The sequence below is a fragment of the Octopus bimaculoides genome, chromosome 7 (assembly GCF_046866305.1).
Source record: "Octopus bimaculoides isolate indiv1 chromosome 7, ASM4686630v1, whole genome shotgun sequence".
NCBI classification, from domain to species: Eukaryota; Metazoa; Mollusca; class Cephalopoda; order Octopoda; family Octopodidae; genus Octopus; species Octopus bimaculoides.
In genome coordinates, this window is record NC_142934.1 from 82,334,971 (window position 1) to 82,352,470 (window position 17,500).

Genomic DNA, 17,500 nt, shown 5'->3' on the forward strand with positions numbered 1-17,500 from the left:
GGAATTTATAAATATTTTAATATATATATACATACATACATACATATATATATATATATATAGATAGATAGATAGATAGATAGATATAATATGTATACAATGGATAATCTGTGGTTCATATGATGGCTGGTTGACTGGTCGGATGGCTGGTTGGTTGGTTGGCTGGTTATTATCTTCTCTGATATTGATATTGATTCTTTTGTTGCCAAAGTTCAATATTTAGGCTCATTCAATATTTCTCCTTGTTCACCCATTCATGTAGTATACACATGCGCGCGTCTCTGTGTGTGTGTGTGTGTACGTCTGTGTGTATATCAATTACAGTCATCCACTTACTCACTTACTTACTCGTAATAAACTTGTTAGTTAGTTAAGTTTGATAATACATCATGCTAATGACATTAAAATATTTTCAACTTGATATGCTCTCACTTTATACGACTTCAACCTGAGAGCGTTATTTAACCTTCGGTGAATGTGCTGTGCATAGTAGTCTAGTTAATACAGCTATGGGGAAAAAGTTATTTCAATGATCAGGTAGAATGTGTCAATAAAATATGGAAAAATTTTCCCACTCAACAGATACATTGATATTCAGATGCTATAGCTAAGGAAAAATAAAGATATGCACATATTCCTAGATAACTTTTGATTTTCAATTGGAATTCTTCTCTACTATCATCAAGTCTTATTCCTTATTCCTCTGCCAAAAGCTTTTGTGATGCTTATTCTCTTCTCTCCACCACTGTTTATTAGTTTATGTAAAAATGCCAAAATTGATCATATCAGTGAATTTTTATCAATATTCATTAGATCTAATGTCCTCTTATGCTAATCCTATATCTTCCACTTTACTCGTTTGAATGGTGAAATGAATAACAAGTTATTTAGAGTTAGGAGTTAGAAAGAAAAGTTGTGTTTTGCAGTTCTGACTGAGTGCAGATTATACAGGCTTTTTTTCCTTTTCATTTTTTTTTTTTTTTGCTAATATTTTTAATGAATTTTATTCTAAACAGGCAGCATATGTAAAGTAAAGCAATTTTTCATTCAACTCCTTTCTTGACAGCCATGCTAAAATGGCTTACTGCTGAGGTTAACTCTCTTTCCGTTTTTAGTCTCTTATGTGCATTTTTGATGGCTACTACATAGGGATGTGTGATAATGCTAGAAATGGGAAAGCATCCAGCTGGTTTTTATAGCAGATTGTATTTCCTTCCATTTTACTACTGGTTTAACACATTTACTGATGAGGGAGCTTTTAACATAGTTGCTCAACCCGCAAATAATTATAACAAAATCTCATCTTCTTCAAATCTGACCATTCTGTCTAAGAAAAGAATGCTTCTTTGGAAATTGTGGTCCTGGCTGCATTATTGTTCAGTAAGAAGATGGGATAGTCATTGTTGGAATGTCTTTGATAACAGGTTCTCCTCAGTCAGTGCTAGCCCATGGCTAAATTACAACGTAACAATTACAGATGCTAATTACTCAAGAGCAAAGGTAGGTGTTTGCTGAAAGGGGTCTCAGGGAGTAGCGTCCTTGCCTTCCTAAGTTAGTTTTCCACCACATTTCTTAAAAATCGTGGTAGAGGCCTTGGTCTTGGGACTACTCATGTCTAGAAACTGAGGTTGGGGGTAAGCAAGTGCATGCTCCCTGGAGAAAATCCAGCTCCAAAAATGCTTCATGATAGTAAGGGAGAATGGGCACCAGCCATCCCAAAAGTTGGGGTGGGCTGCACCTGCCTGCCTCAGTTGCTATGGTATTGAGGTAGATCCAACCACTCCTGTTAACAGGGACAAAACCCAGATTTAAAACACTGGATGATGAAAGGGAAAATAGTGCCAGTTATTTGTGAGATTAGGCAAATATGCTCTCGCTTTTGCTTGGCTTACTTAAGCATTCTTTAATCAAGTATACCCCTTGTCATTATGGATTTATTCTCAATTAGTTACAGTTATTAAGTTATTTATTGCAACGTTACTTATAACAGCACTTGTTTTAGTATTTATTTTCCACTTGGAAAATAAATATTTCTACTATTTCATTTGTGTTTTATATTGCTTTGTCACACTAACATACATACATTATTAGTTTATGTTAAAATAATAAACATTTCTCTCACTATTGACCTAGCAGACACATGAATGACAATACTTCACTGATGAGGTCTAATCAAACCAAAACAGCCTGGAGTTGTTAGTCTGGTTGCCATAAATTCCTATTTTCCAATTTACCTATTTCCAATTTTGGTGGTCTCTTGGGCATCAACTCTTAAAGATTCTTTATGATTTCAAATTGTTGTTCTAGTCATGGTTTGACTGAGTTAAGTATTGTTTCACAAGCACAGGCATGGCTGTGTGAGTTAAGGAGCTTGCTTTGCAACTATGTGCTTTTGGGTTCAATCCTACTGCACAGCACCTTGGGCAAAAGTCTTGTGAGTAAAAACAGTAGGCAGTGTATGGAAAAGAGCACTCAAGTCTGTTGAGATTTTGAGAAACAACAATTCATACTTTTTATACACAAAAAGATGAATGTTGTTGTTATTACTAATGACAAAATGTTAAGAGAGCGCAGGAGTAGCTGTGTGGTAAGTAGCTTGCTTACCAACCACATGGTTCCGGGTTCATTCCCATTGTGTGGCACCTTGGGCAAGTGTCTTCTACTATAGCCTCGGACTAACCAAAGCCTTGTGAGTGGATTTGGTAGACGGAAACTGAAAGAAGCCTGTCGTATATATGTATATGTATATATATATGTATGTGTGTGTATATACTTGTGTGTCTGTGTTTGTCCCCCCAACATCGTTTGACAACTGATGCTGGTGTGTTTACGTCCCCGTAACTTAGAGGTTCGGCAAAAGAGACCGATAGAATAAGTACTAGGTTTACAAAGAATAAGTCCTGGGGTCGATTTGCTCGACTAAAGGCGGTGCTCCAGCATGGCCGCAGTCAAATGACTGAAACAAATAAAAGAGAGCTTTTGTTCTTGGTCTAGCAGATAAAATGATGTTAGTTACTTGCCAAATACTGGCCTCTAATGACATTCATCCTCTGACTGCTCATTGCCTTTCTGTTGTCAGCTGCTGTCCACCATCTCTGTTGGTCAACTCCTAAAGTGTCTACTATCAATGCTCTCTTCTGCATCCCAAAACTCTCTGTCTCGTAGTCATGGTGTGTCGAATTTTATACTGGTCGATAAGCTCGGAAGGAAACTAACCTAAAACGAAAAGAAATTGTTGCCAGAGCCCATTCGACATGGGGTTGTGACTGATCAGATTTTGTTGATCACATGGGTAATATTCTAGTGAATCATGATGTCAAGCCATTACTGAATATTCCCGCTACAACGGAAACTGTGTGGAAGCTCATTGTGTGTGTGCATGTGTGTGTGTGTGTGTGTGTGTGTGTGTGTGTGTGTGTGTGTGTGCATCATTGTGTTTGTGTTTGTGCTCCCCACCACCACTTGACTACAGGTGTTGGTTTGTTTACATCACAGTAACTTTGCAGTTTGCCGAAAGAGACCAACCGAATAAACACCAGATTTAAAAATCAAGTACTTGAGTCAATTTGTTCTACAAAACCCTTCGAGATGGTGCTCAAGCATGGCCATGGTTCTTTCTCTGAAATGAGTAAAAGATTTAACTCACCTCAACACAACCATGACTTGAGACAATTAAAGCTACCATGCTTGCAACATTAATTAACTTCATTACTCCTGCCCCAAGAAATAACATAATAGCCACAACAGAGCATGAACTCACGACTATACTGTTCGTAGTCAAACACCCCTAACCATAAAACAATTTTACTTCACCATTTTAGACAACAAAATATTGTTTTAGATAATTTCATTATAGATTTTATTTAATAAAATAAATGTTTCTGTTCAGATTCTATGAAATTATTATTACTGTTATTTAAAAAAAAAACAATTTTATTTTTATTTTAGTTCTTTCTTTTTTTTTTTTTTTTTGTACTCGCTCAAGGAAATTATTATGAATTCTAAATTTCTATCTAAAAATAGAAATACAGAGACTATAGACTGCAAAATTGTTATTTCCTTGTTGCTTCCCCCTTCAAAGCCATATAACAAAAAAAAAAAAAAAATTTAAATAGAAAAAAAAAATGTCATATTTTCGATTCAGACTGTAGATTTTCTGTTGTAAGAAGAAAGAAGCCTTAGTTTTTAGCAATCTGCTTTAAGAAATTTATATGCCATTTGACTTTCTTGGCAACCATCCATTGAAGTGAAAATGTAAGAAGATAAAAAATAAAAAAAAAAGAAACAAAAAAATATAAAAATTACAAAATAAGGTCTTGACTTTCACTGTTATAGCAGAATATATCATCATCATCATCATCATCATCATCATCATCATCAGAGTCAAGAGTCATCGGAGTCATCATTATCAGAGTTATTGTTGCCTACATCATGGTCATCATCATCATCACCATGGTTAATATGATCGTTCATCATTATTGTCAACATCATCATCATCATCATCACCACAATCATCATCAGCAGCAACAGCATCACAATCATCATCATCATCGTTGTCGCCGTCGTCGTCGTCATCATCATCATCATTGTCACCATCATTATCATCGTTGTTATCGTCATCATTGTCATTGTCACCATCATCAGCATAATGATCATTATCATCATCATCATCATCATCAACATCATCATCACCATTATCATCATTGTAATCATCATCACTTAACATCTGGCATAGTCCCTTTCCGATGAATGCCCTTAACTAATGCCAGCCCCTGAATGTACTGGATGTATTTCATTTATTTATTTTTTTTTTTTTTGTGCGACACCAGCACTAGTGATGATCACCTCAAATACATATATAGACAGAGAGAGAGAGAGAGAGAGAGAGATTTTAGATAAGTTCCACACTCCATTCTTATGCTAATTCTTGACATAGTTTGCCAACAACCATCATATAACTTCTGATATGTTAACCATATAGAACACCATATAAAAATGGAACACAGGTATCATAGCAGTATTTTATGCTCTATATAATGTACACGTGTTTCAGAAAGCCAACTACTATTAACTACGATATATATATATATATATATATATATATATATATATATATATATATAGGTGCAGGAGTGGCTATGTGGTAAGTAGCTTGCTTACCAACCACATGGTTCTGGGCTCAGTCCTAATGCGTGGCACCTTGGGCAAGTGTCTTCTACTATAGCCTTGGGCCGACTAAAGCCTTGTGAGTGGATTTTGTAGACGGAAACTGAAAGAAGCCCGTCGTATATATGTATATATATGCATGTTTATGTGTCTGTGTTTGTCCCCCCCCCCCCCCCCAACATCGCTTGACAACTGATGCTGGTGTGCTTACGTCCCCGTAACTAAGCGGTTCGGCAAAAGAGACCGATAGAATAAGTACTAGGCTTACAAAGTATAAGTCCTGGGGTGGATTTGCTTGACTAAAGGCGCTGCTCCAGAATTGCCGCAGTCAAATGACTGAAACAAGTAAAGACATTTATATATATATATATATATATATATATATATATATATATATATATATATATATAGTACAGCAAAGAATGAATAAAGAAACAACTTAACATGAACACAACATAATACAGAACATTACTAACCTTACCAATAATGTCACTAACACCCATACATTTCTAATATCGACCCTAATTGCACCACGTCCAGAACTACTTACCTCCCTTACACAATCTTTTTAATCAGGGACTAGTAGGCCCGACACCGTAAATCCCTAATTCTTCATCAGTTATCAACCAGATGGTATTACTCAATTTTGCACCATTATATATATATATATATATATATATATATATATATATATATATATATATATATATATATATATATGTATATATATATATATATATATGTATGTATGTATGTATGTATGCATATATATATGTACATGCATATATATGTATTATAAACATTTACTTATACACATACACAGACACAAACATATGCACATACACGCACACACACATACACACACGCATATATACTCATGTGTGTGTGTGTGCATTGTTTGTGTGTACAATTGTCCTGACATCCTGTTATGGTTATTAAAAAAACTATGATTGTCTTAGAAGAGATTCTGTTTGCTTCCAGTTTTCTGTGAAACACATGACTTCCCATGGGAAATATCGATTTGCTTGGAAGCAAGTGAGGGTTGGCCAATGCAAACATAGAAAAGATGGATGCTAGGCAGGCTGTGTGGTTAGAAGCTAGCTTCCTCAACCACATGGTTCCGGGTTCAGTCCCACTGCATGACACCTTGAGCAAGTGTCTTCAACTATAGCCTCAGGCCGACTAAAGCCTTGTAGAGTGAATTTGGTAGATGGAAACTGAAAGAAACCCGTTGTATATATATATATATATATATATATATATATATATATATACATATATATATATATACATATATATATATATATATATATATATATATATATATGTATATATATCTGTGTGTGTGTGTGAGTGTGCTCCAATCTGATCTGGCAAGGCTTCTACAGCTGGATGCCCTTCCTAATGCTAATCACTCCGAGAGTGTTGTGGCTGCTTTTTATGTGCCACCAGCACGGGAGCCAGTCAGGCAGTACTGGCATCATCCACGCTCGGACAGTGCTTTTTACATGCCAATATGTATATATATATATACATATATATATATATATACATATATACGGTTTAGATATAGATTCAAGGTTGAATATGGTACTTATGCATAGGCACCCGAATATCGTATCCCAAAAGGATAGGTGATCAAAATCAAAAAATAAGCAACACGGATTTCAAAGGTTATTGCAGTACGCACGTTTCATGCTACTCCAATTTATTTAAGTAATGTGAGCATTACATTAAATGCAATATGAAGAGCAATCTTCAGCTGCACGAAAATGGTCTTTTCTACAGTAATTTTCTGCATTTTCGTGCAGCTGAAGATTGCTCTTCATATTGCATCTAATGTAATGCTCGCATTACTTAAATAAATTGGAGTAGCATGAAACATGCGTACTGCAATCACCTTTGAAATCCGTGTTGCTTATTTTTTGATATATTCATATATATATATATACATACATATATATATATATATATATATATATATATATATATCATCATCATCATCAGCATCATCATCATCATGTCATCATCATCATCATCATCCTCATTTAACATCATTTTCCATGTAGGCGTGGGTTGGATGGTTTGATTGTGGTCTGGAAAGCCAGCAGCTGCACCAGGCTCCGATCAAGAAATAGGAGCTAAAATGCTTGAAATGAGAATTATAATACTTCTTTTTGGTGAAGCATTGCAAACTGCTGTTTATATGTCCCCGTCACTTAGCAGTTCAGCAAAAGAGGCCAATAGAATAAATACTAGGCTTACAAAGAATAAGTCCTGAGGTCAATTTGTGTGACTAAAGGCGATGCTCCAGCATGGCCGCAGTCAAATGACTGAAACAAGTAAAAGAATATATATATATTTACATGCATGTGTGTGTGTGTGTATATATATACAAATATATATATATATGCATACATACATATATATGCGTGTTTGTGTGTGTGTGTATTTACATGCATGTGTGTATGTCTGTTGTAAGTATGTATTTATATTGACACAATAGATGTGATCTTTTTCAATTTATTTTATAATTTTCCTATTTGAATACAGCTTGAAGAAGAAATTGCTGAGTTAGAAAATGACATACGTGAATTGAATCTCGCGATTGCCAATAAAAGAGGTCCCATGAAACTAGCACAGACGCGCCTCGAGAATCGCACGTGTCGTCCCAGTGTAGAACTGTGTAGAGACGCCCCACAGTATGGTCTTACTGATGAAGTGAAGCAGCTTGAAGCTACAATTGCAGCTCTTGAAGAAAAACTGAAGCAATCTCAGTAAGTATTTTCTTATGAAATACAAATATTATGAAAAAATGATTAAGGCAGTGAGCTGGCAGAATTGTTAGTGTGCCGGACGAAATGCTTAGTGGTATTTCACTCGTCGCTATGTTCTGGGTTCAGATTCTGCTGAGGTTGACTTTGCCTTTCATCCTTTCAGGGTCGACAAAATAAGCAGGAGTTGAGGGTCAATGAAATCAACTTATTCACTCCCCCAAAATGGTTGCCCTTGTGGCAAAATTTGAAACGATTATGAAGAAATTATTATCTCCCTTGAAATAACTGTGACCACAAGGAAACCATGTAGTTTAACTCTGTAATGTCTAAAATTATTAATGGTGTTTTTGTATGTGACCATTCTCTATACATTTGAAATGCATCTATATATTTTGAGTATAACATTTATTTTTATAAGGAAAAGTTAAACGATGATTTTAAGGTTTCATTATGGAGTGCCTTCATCAGACTAATGTCTAAATTATCAATAAGTGAGGGGAAAAACAGATTTATGAACCTCTTGCAGATTATTTATGAGATATTTGATGCAAAACTTTTCATATCATATCCATGTGATAGATATATATTCTGTAAGTAAATAGACAGAATAGGCATCAGATATTAAGAAAGTAAACTGCTTTATTACTTTAAAACAATATGTAAAAATATTTTGACAACAAAACATGCTTACTTTCATATCGACAGAATAGTGCATCGATAGCCAGCTGGAAAAGACGTTTATCTAAAAAAAAGTAGTAGCACCGTCCCAATCAGGACTGCCACATTACGTTGACAAACAGACCTTACTATCTCTGTCTGTCTGTTTCTCTCTCTTTGTCTGTCTGTCTCTGTCTATCTGTCTGTCTGTCTGTCTCTCTCTCTAGCTACTACGCATTCTTTTTTTCTCTCCTTGTTTTTTTCTGTGTTCCTTTCTGTAGAAGAGTGTAGGCTCGAAATGTTAAAGACTTTTTCCCTTCCCGAGCGTTAAACTAATACATCCATTTGTTGTTTACACCACCTGTATTTGTCTGTTGTTTTTGGGGGGGAATTCTCCCCTATATATATATATATATATATATATATATACACACACACACATGTATATATAGTCCAACCTATGTCAGCATAGAAGGCACATATTAAATGATGATGATGATATATATTATTTATAATAATAATAATATATATGTATATAAAACTGTGGGATCAGGAAGAGCATCCAATCATAAAAACCATGCCAAAGCAGACAAGGGAGCTTGGTGCTTCTCTCCAGCTCACCAGCTCCTGTCAAACCATCCAACTCCTGCCAACATGAAAGACAGATGATAAATGTTGGTGATGATGATGATGATGGTGATGTTATATGGATAGTATTGGAACTTTCTGCAGAAAGTCAGAATTGAAAGAAGAGCTCTATATTAGTCAATAGAGCTGAATGTTATTATCAATGTAGTCTACCAGCCCAGTTAGGAGTACCGCAGGTTTTGAAATCTATATTTGTTGACAATTATTCAATGTCTTACATTTCCTAGATCTCTCATCAGCCTTAAATAAGAAGGTAATTATATACGTGGGGGGGGGGGGGGTATGTGTGTGTGTAGTAATAATGGTTGCTGGAATAAATTGCGTTGAAGCTTTTTATGAGTGCACTCAAAAACATTTCACATAAACGAACTTAAAGGATATATGTACATATGTATGTGTGTGTGTGTGTGTGTGTATATGTTGGCCTATGCTAGTGGGTGTGACCAGCCCATTTATAAGTACCCCTCATTCAGTGGACAATAAACTTTGCTTGCGAAGACCTGTTGAGGCAAGTGAAATCAAAATCAAAATCGCTGATGTGGTCGATGACAGTACCGCCTGATTGGCACTCGTGCCAGTGGAATGTTAAAAGCACTATCTGAGTATGATCGTTGCCAGGGCCGCTGATTGGCTCCCGTGCCAGTGGCATGTAAATAGCACCATTCGAGCATGATTGTTACCAGCGTTGCCTTACTGGCGCATGTGCTGGTGGCACGTGAAAAACACCATTCGAGCATGGCTGGTTGTTGCCAGTGCCACCAGACTGGCTCCTGTGCAGGTAACATGTAAAAAAACACCTTTGGAGCATGGCCATTGCCAGAACCACCTTGCTGGCCCTCGTACCAGTGGTACGTAAAAGCACTCACTACACTCTCAGAATGGTTGGCGCTAGGAAGAGCATGATGATGATGTGTGTGTGTGTGTGTATGTATGTCACACACAAGAAACATATACACATCATAAACACACACACATATATATACATATGCATACATACATAAATACTTATATTCATTGAATTCGATGCATTAAATTAATATTTTTATGAGAATTGGTAATGATGTAGTTTTTACATTTTCAAATTCATGTTTATTGGTTTTAGACAAAGTAGGCCAGGACTAATCTGAAGGCACAGCCATAATTATTTTAATATCAACAATTCTACAACAGCCACCAAACATTATCATTATCATTTGTATAGAAATAATGCCATTGAAAAGTAAGGAATCCTTGGAAGTCATTGAGGCTCTTAATTCTATCGTATTGTTTCTTGCGGAGGTGTTACAGTGCGAAACGTAAGATAACAAATTATTGATTTACTTTTGTAAGTACAGAGACATCAGTGAGCATCAGCATCATTGACATCATCTTCATCATCAATATCACCACCACCACCACTATCATCACTAACATCACTACCACCACCACCACCACCACCACCACCACCACCGCTATCATCACTAACATCACTACCACTACCGCCGCTGCCGTCGCCACCACCACCAGCACCGCCATCGCCGCCGCCGCCGCCACCGCCATCGCCGCCGCCACCACCAACACCACCACCACATCCAACACCACCACCATCACTATCGCTACCACTACCATCACCACTATCGTCATCGTCATAGTCATCATCATTATCACCACAATCACCACCACCACCATCATCATCATCACAACCATCAATATCCCCATCACCACCACCACCATCATCATCACAACCATCATTATCATTTTAACACTTTCTAATGCTTATGTGATCAGACGAGTGTTCACACTCATCTGTTTCCAAGTGAGATAGTAATTTACCTGTCTGTCGAAGAACAATCAATCCAGACAATAGTCACATGAAGAACTGGGAACAAATTACACCTTTTGAATGAGCCACTTGTTTACAAACATCATGTGATGTGTCAAGCCACTTCAAGAAGCTGGGACATGCTTTTGCGGTGAACTGCAAGCAAATGACTGTCTGACACCATTGGTGAGGCCATTGTTTACAATCAGTGAACAGAAGATGAGAGGAAATACAAGCTCACACAAACATGTGTATATCTGCATGCACACATCCCATACACGCACACACACACACACGCGCACACATACATACAACAGTCATTTTTCAGTTTCCATCTGTTTCACTTGGCAGGCTTTGGTTAGCCCAGGGCAGCTACAGATGACGCTTGCCAAAGGTGCTGCACAGTGGGACTGAACCAGAAACCCTATAGATTGGAAACAAGCTTTTTAACCTCATAACCGTGACTGCACTTGGCGCAGTTAAAAATATAAAAAAGTTACAACCATCTTGGATAAGTTGCTGACTTTCTACAAATATCAGTTCAGACCAATACCAGAACAGTGTTCAGATACGTGGAAGAATGCTGTTGTATGCAAAAACACTTGAAAGAGAAACTGAAAGTAGATCACCTGATTGATGAGGTAGCTCACTTGACTGATGAGCAATGAATCACCTAGAATGACACTATCACCACTGGTTCAAAAAGCTACAAGTTCCATCATCATCATCATCATCAACATCGTCATCATTTAATGTCTGTGTTCCATGCTAGCATGGGTGAGATGGTACCACAAGAGCTGACCAGGCCAAAGCATGCATCAGACTTCTGTGATTATTTTGGCAGGATTTTTACAGCAGGATGCCCTTCCTAACACCAACCACTCAGCAGAGTGGACTTAGTGCTTTTTACATGGCACAAGCACAGACGAGGTCAGTTTTGGCAAAGGTTTTTACAGCTGGATGCCCTTCCAAACACCAACCACTTTACAGGGTGGACTCGATACTATGACAATTACCTGTGCTGCTCTACATGAGCAAACAGATTACCATTTCTGCTCTAGACCATCTGATGTACTTAATCCCTTCTACTTAATCCTCCTTTTATCCCTTCCCCACCAACCCTGTGCTAAACAATTTCCAAAACCTTTCAACTCTGAGCTGGGTCCTCTGGAATTCCTTTCCTTGATCATATGGCTTTCCGAAAGGGAATTTGATCCATAGATATGTAATTTCTAAATAATGTAAATACTGGTTTTGAATTTTGACACAAGGCCAGCAATTTCGGGGGAAAAGGTAAATCAATTACAGTGTTCAAGTGGTACTTATATTGCCGACTCCAAAAGGATGAAAGGCAAAGTTGACCTTGGAAGAATTTGAACTCGGAATATAAAAACCAAATGCTGCTGAGCATTTTGTCCAGTGGGATAATGATTCTGCAAGCTCGCTGCCTTAAATATTGTAAACCATCATCATCATCATCATTGTTGAACATCCACTTTCCCTGCTGGCATGGGTTGGACGGTTTGACTAGGGACTGGTAAGCCAGTAGGCTGCACCAGGCTCTAATCTGATTTGGCAAGGTTTCTACAGCTGGATAGCCTTCCTATATCTACTCATGTATATATACATGTTGTATCTATTCATACAATATATATGTATGTATACATGTTAATATATACTCATACCTAGACTGTACCCTTGAGCAAGGCTCTTTGTTTCAAGTTGCTCCAGTTTACTCAGATGTAATACATAGCAACCAGTGTGCTTGGGCAGCCCTCTCTCCCTCCACCTGTCCCATCTTGGATGTCCCACTAGGTCAATGATAAAGTGCTGAAAATGTATCTGTGTTTGCATGTGACCACATGGGCACTTGAAACAACTACCGAATGCATTGTACATGTTACCAAGCCATATTCACTCATGGACGATGGCTGGTTCTATTGTTTAGAATTTTCATAATAATACTGCTGAAAGATTTTTTTTCTTTTTTGTCAAAGTCCATTGGGTATTATTTGAAAACCCATGGCTTGTCACTGCTGACACACGTTATAGATTTGCCATCACTGACTTATTACATTGATATATGTATATATATATATATGTATGTATGTATAAATACATATATCAATGTGCGGGTGTGTTTTTGTGTCTGTGTTAGTCCTCCCACCACCACTTGACAACCAGTGTTGGTGTGTTTATATCCCTGTAAATGAGCACTTTAGGAAAAGAGACTGGTAGAATAGCTACCAGGCTTAATAATATATGTAGTAGGATCGATTTGTTCAACTAAAAACAATTCAAGATGGTGCCCCAGCATAGCCTCAGTTTAAGACAACAGATAATATCACATAACTTTCCAGCTTCAGAGGTGAAGATAACATAGAAATTTGTTAAGTTGACCACTTGTTAAATCTGCTGGCTGGACAATTGATCGCATCACCATCTCTTTGCTAGTGCTGCACTGTGTCTATGGTCAAAACTGTTGACCTTTCAGTCCAGTGAATAAGGAGGTGTGGCTGCTTGACTTGGTAGAAATAGCAGCAGAATCTCTCTCTCTCTCTCTCTCTCTCTCTCTCTCTCTCTCTCTCTCTCCCTCTCTCTCTTCTCAAATTACACCCTATCACATTAAAATAGAAAGGGCACATTGTTCAATGTAGTCCTAGATACACGGTGCCTCTTCCAGCTTTCAGTATTTGCTAATATGCCCATAAGGTGAACGACAGAGAACTTCTATGCAGTCACTCGACCTGCTAGAAATAACAGTCAAATCTTCTTCAATCACAGTTTGTCACCTTACAACACAGAAAGGTCACATTCCATAATGTAGTCCAAGATACGTTATGCCTAGAAAAAAGGAAAAAAACCGGTTGGTAATGGCTGGTATACCTTTGACCGTAGGTCAGCTCGATCAGAGCTAACCAAAGGTTAAACATCATTAACCCTACAATATCCTCGTCTAGCTGAATCTATAACATAAACACATCATTCATAAAAGAGACTCGACTGACTGCTATATAACCTAAGTATATATATCAAAGACAAGCGTTTTGTTAGCATGCAGTGCTAACTTAATATCCTCCCATGGGTTTAACTTGGGACACAAGGCAAACCCTAGAATTCCCAAGATGTTCCAACGAACCTGGGGTTTCTAGAATCCGTTACACGAATTCTAGTATTGTCGCTGTGTTTACGTCTAAAATTCTGTTATTTAGAGTTACTTCCCTTACACTATGTTATACACTCGATGTCGGTTCTTGCATTCTTTGCTTGTGTTTGCTTATATTACAGTGTTGAATCTATTTTCTTTCGTCTACGTTATTCACGATATTGGAAAACGCATGGACATCACACCATCTCATACTTCTTCCCCGTAACCTTGTATCTTAGAAGGAAAACAGTTTTTATCCCTTGTATTAAGTTATGTTATATTGTATATAGGGTCTACTGAGATTGCATGTTAATGTTTAAAAGATTTTTTGTGTGTAAGTTTAGGTAAGAATTTTAATGTGACAAAAGAAATTATGATTTATACACAGAATTTTAATGGAAACATAGACACACAGGTACACACGCATACATACTTGCATACATATACACTGACACATATATCCGATATATATATATATAAACATACATATAATATGAATATATATATACATGTATGTGTGTGTGTACATATATATATATATATGTATGTATGTATGTATGTATGTATGTATGTATGTATGTATAGGCGCAGGCGTGGTTGTGTGGTAAGATGCTTGTTTACCAACATAGTTCCAGGTTCAGTCTCACTGCGTGGAACCTTGGGCAAGTGTCTTCTACTATAGCCTCGGGCTGACCACAGCCTTGTGAGTGGATTTGGTTGACAGAAACTGAAAGAAGCACGTCATATGTGTGTATGTGTGTGTGTGTGTGTGTGTGTGTGTGTGTGTGTGTGTGTTTGTTCTCCCACTATCATTTGACAACCGATGCTGGTGTGTTTACATCCCTGTAACTTAGCAGTTTAGCAAAAGAGACCGATAGAATAAATACTAGGCTTACAAAGAATAAGTCCTGGGGTTGATTTGTTTGACTAAAGGCAGTGTTCCAGCATGGTCGCAGTAAAATGACTGAAACCAATACAAGAATAAAAGAATATATATATATATATGTATGTATGCACACACACACATATATATGTATGTATATGTGTATGTATGTATGTATATATATGTATATGTATTGCCCCAGCATAGCCACTGTCTGATGACTAAAACAAGTAAAAGATAAAAGATACACAGAGAAAAAGAAAGAGAAAGAGGGAGAGGAGGAGAGAGTGTTTGTGTGAGAGAGAGGGACATCTACAGATGCTGCCTAAACAGGTAAATAAAAAGATCTCAACACAAGCTAAACAGCACGTCTGAAATATTTTACACACACACACACACACACACACACACACAGGAAATATATATACAAGTGTGTGTGTGTGCATTATGTGAATATATGCAATTGGGTATATTTTACATAAGCAATCAGCAAGCAAGTGAAAATAATTAAGTGTGAAACAGGCTGGAATTGAACTCAAGTCCCTTATCAATCTAAAGGCAACCAAATACCACAGCTGATGCTAATCAACAATTTTTTAAAATTCTATTTTTACAAATTCCAACAAACAGAATCATTGTTATTTCATATATTCCTCAAGACAGCATTACACTAAAATGACCTTGCTGATAAGGTATCACCACAATTTCAAAAATATTTTCTCAAGCCAAAAGGTAGTGAGCTGGCAGAATCATTAGCAGACTGGGCGTAGTACCATCTTCTGCCTTGACATTTTGAGTTCAAATTCCACTGTGGTTGACTTGGCCCTTCATCTTTTTGGGTCCAATAAAATAAGTGCCAGTTGAGTACTGGGATCAATGTAATTAACTTACACCACCCCTTTTCCCCTGTTGCCCTTGTGCTAAAACATTGAATCCAATATTTTCTTGAGCCATAACCCATATATACCCCTGGTTGCGTTTTTGTAATACAAAACCTGCTCCTACTTGTTTGGATATGAACTCACCAGGAAGGATCTGATTGAGCACATGAAATGATCAGTTGGTAGTCGACACCTGTAGCTAACAGTTCCATATTGTCCTTCTCTTCCAGAATGTGAAAGCTTACCATAATGTTTAATCTAAATACAGTAAGATTTTAAGACTTCATCTTTTTATAGGCATAAATGGGTTAAAGACTTATAACCTCAGTCACTCAGTTTCCATGGTATGTAAGTGACCGAGATCACAACATTCTCTGATGAGTAGAATGACAGTCCATTGTTGGATTCAGAGCCAGCAATTTTGAAAGAAAAGGCAAGTCGATTAGAACAACCCCAGTACATGACCGGTGCTTTATTTTATCATCTCCAAAGGAATGAAAGGTAAAGTCGACCCTAGCAGTATTTGAACTCAAAACAGAAAGAGCTGGAAAAATGTTGCAAAGCATTATGTCCCTTATGATTATGATTCTACCGGGCTGCTGCCTTATCACTGCATCCACATAGGAAAATTGATAAGCTATCGGCTTATGGTTTGATTTTTCAAACAAGCAGCAGGCATTTTTGTTGCAGTCCTGAGCCTCTTCCCCTAACCATCAAAGAGAAGGTCACTCGTGACGGGCTGATATCCCAGCCTGGATAGCTGGCAGAATTGCTAGCATGCCGGCCGGAATGCTTAGTGGTATTTCGGCTGTCGTTACGTTCTGAGTTCAAATTCCGCTGAGATCAACTTTGTCTTTCATCCTTTTGGGGTCAATTAAATAAGTACCAATTAGGCACTGGAGTCGATGTAATTGACTTAATCCCTTTGTCTGTCCTTGTTTGACCCCTCTATGTTTAGTCCCTTGTGGGCAATGAAGAAATAAATACTACTGTAGACGTTACTAAGCACCTTTTATTTAATCTTGCACTCTGTGGGTGTGTGTCTGTGCATATGTGTGCGTGTGTGTGTGTTTGTGTGCGTGCGTGCATGTGTGTGTGAATGTTTACGGTTGTGTGTGGGTGGACCATGTGTAGGTGTGTGTATGTAAGTGTGTATAAGTGTGTGTGTGTGTGTGCGCGAGTGTGTTCTTGTGTGTGTGTGTGTGTGTGCGTGCGAGAGAGAGAGAGAGAGAGAGAGACAGTGCATGTATGTTTGTATCCTGACATCACATGATAGGTGTGTATGAATGTTACTGTCATGCAAGCAGTGTCCAATATTATACAAAACGATGTCAGGCCATGGGAAAATATTTAGCCACCTTGGAAACAGGTGGAAGTTAGCAACAGGAAAGGCATCCAACTGTAGAAATTCTGCTTTAAATAAAATCTCTCCAATTGGTGGTGATAGTGGTGGTGGTGGTGGCGGCAGCGACGGCAATGATGACGGTGGTGGTGTTGACAATGATGTTAACGATATTTACCTGATGTACAATTCCATAT

General features: G+C 37.5%; 1 protein-coding gene across 4 annotated transcripts in view; it reads left to right on the plus strand.

Moving 5' to 3' along the window:
- The window catches only part of LOC106871931 (tektin-2), a 63,225-nt gene that overhangs the window by 22,463 nt on the left and 23,262 nt on the right, over positions 1-17,500 (plus strand). For 3 of the 4 annotated variants that reach the window (XM_014918694.3, XM_014918692.3, XM_052969771.2), the window contains one exon: positions 7,720-7,943. In XM_014918694.3, the coding sequence (XP_014774180.1) occupies positions 7,720-7,943 (224 nt within the window). Of the gene's footprint in view, positions 1-7,719; positions 7,944-10,350; positions 10,391-17,500 lie in introns of those variants that run through there. The other variant, XM_089355580.1, reaches the window with a different exon arrangement.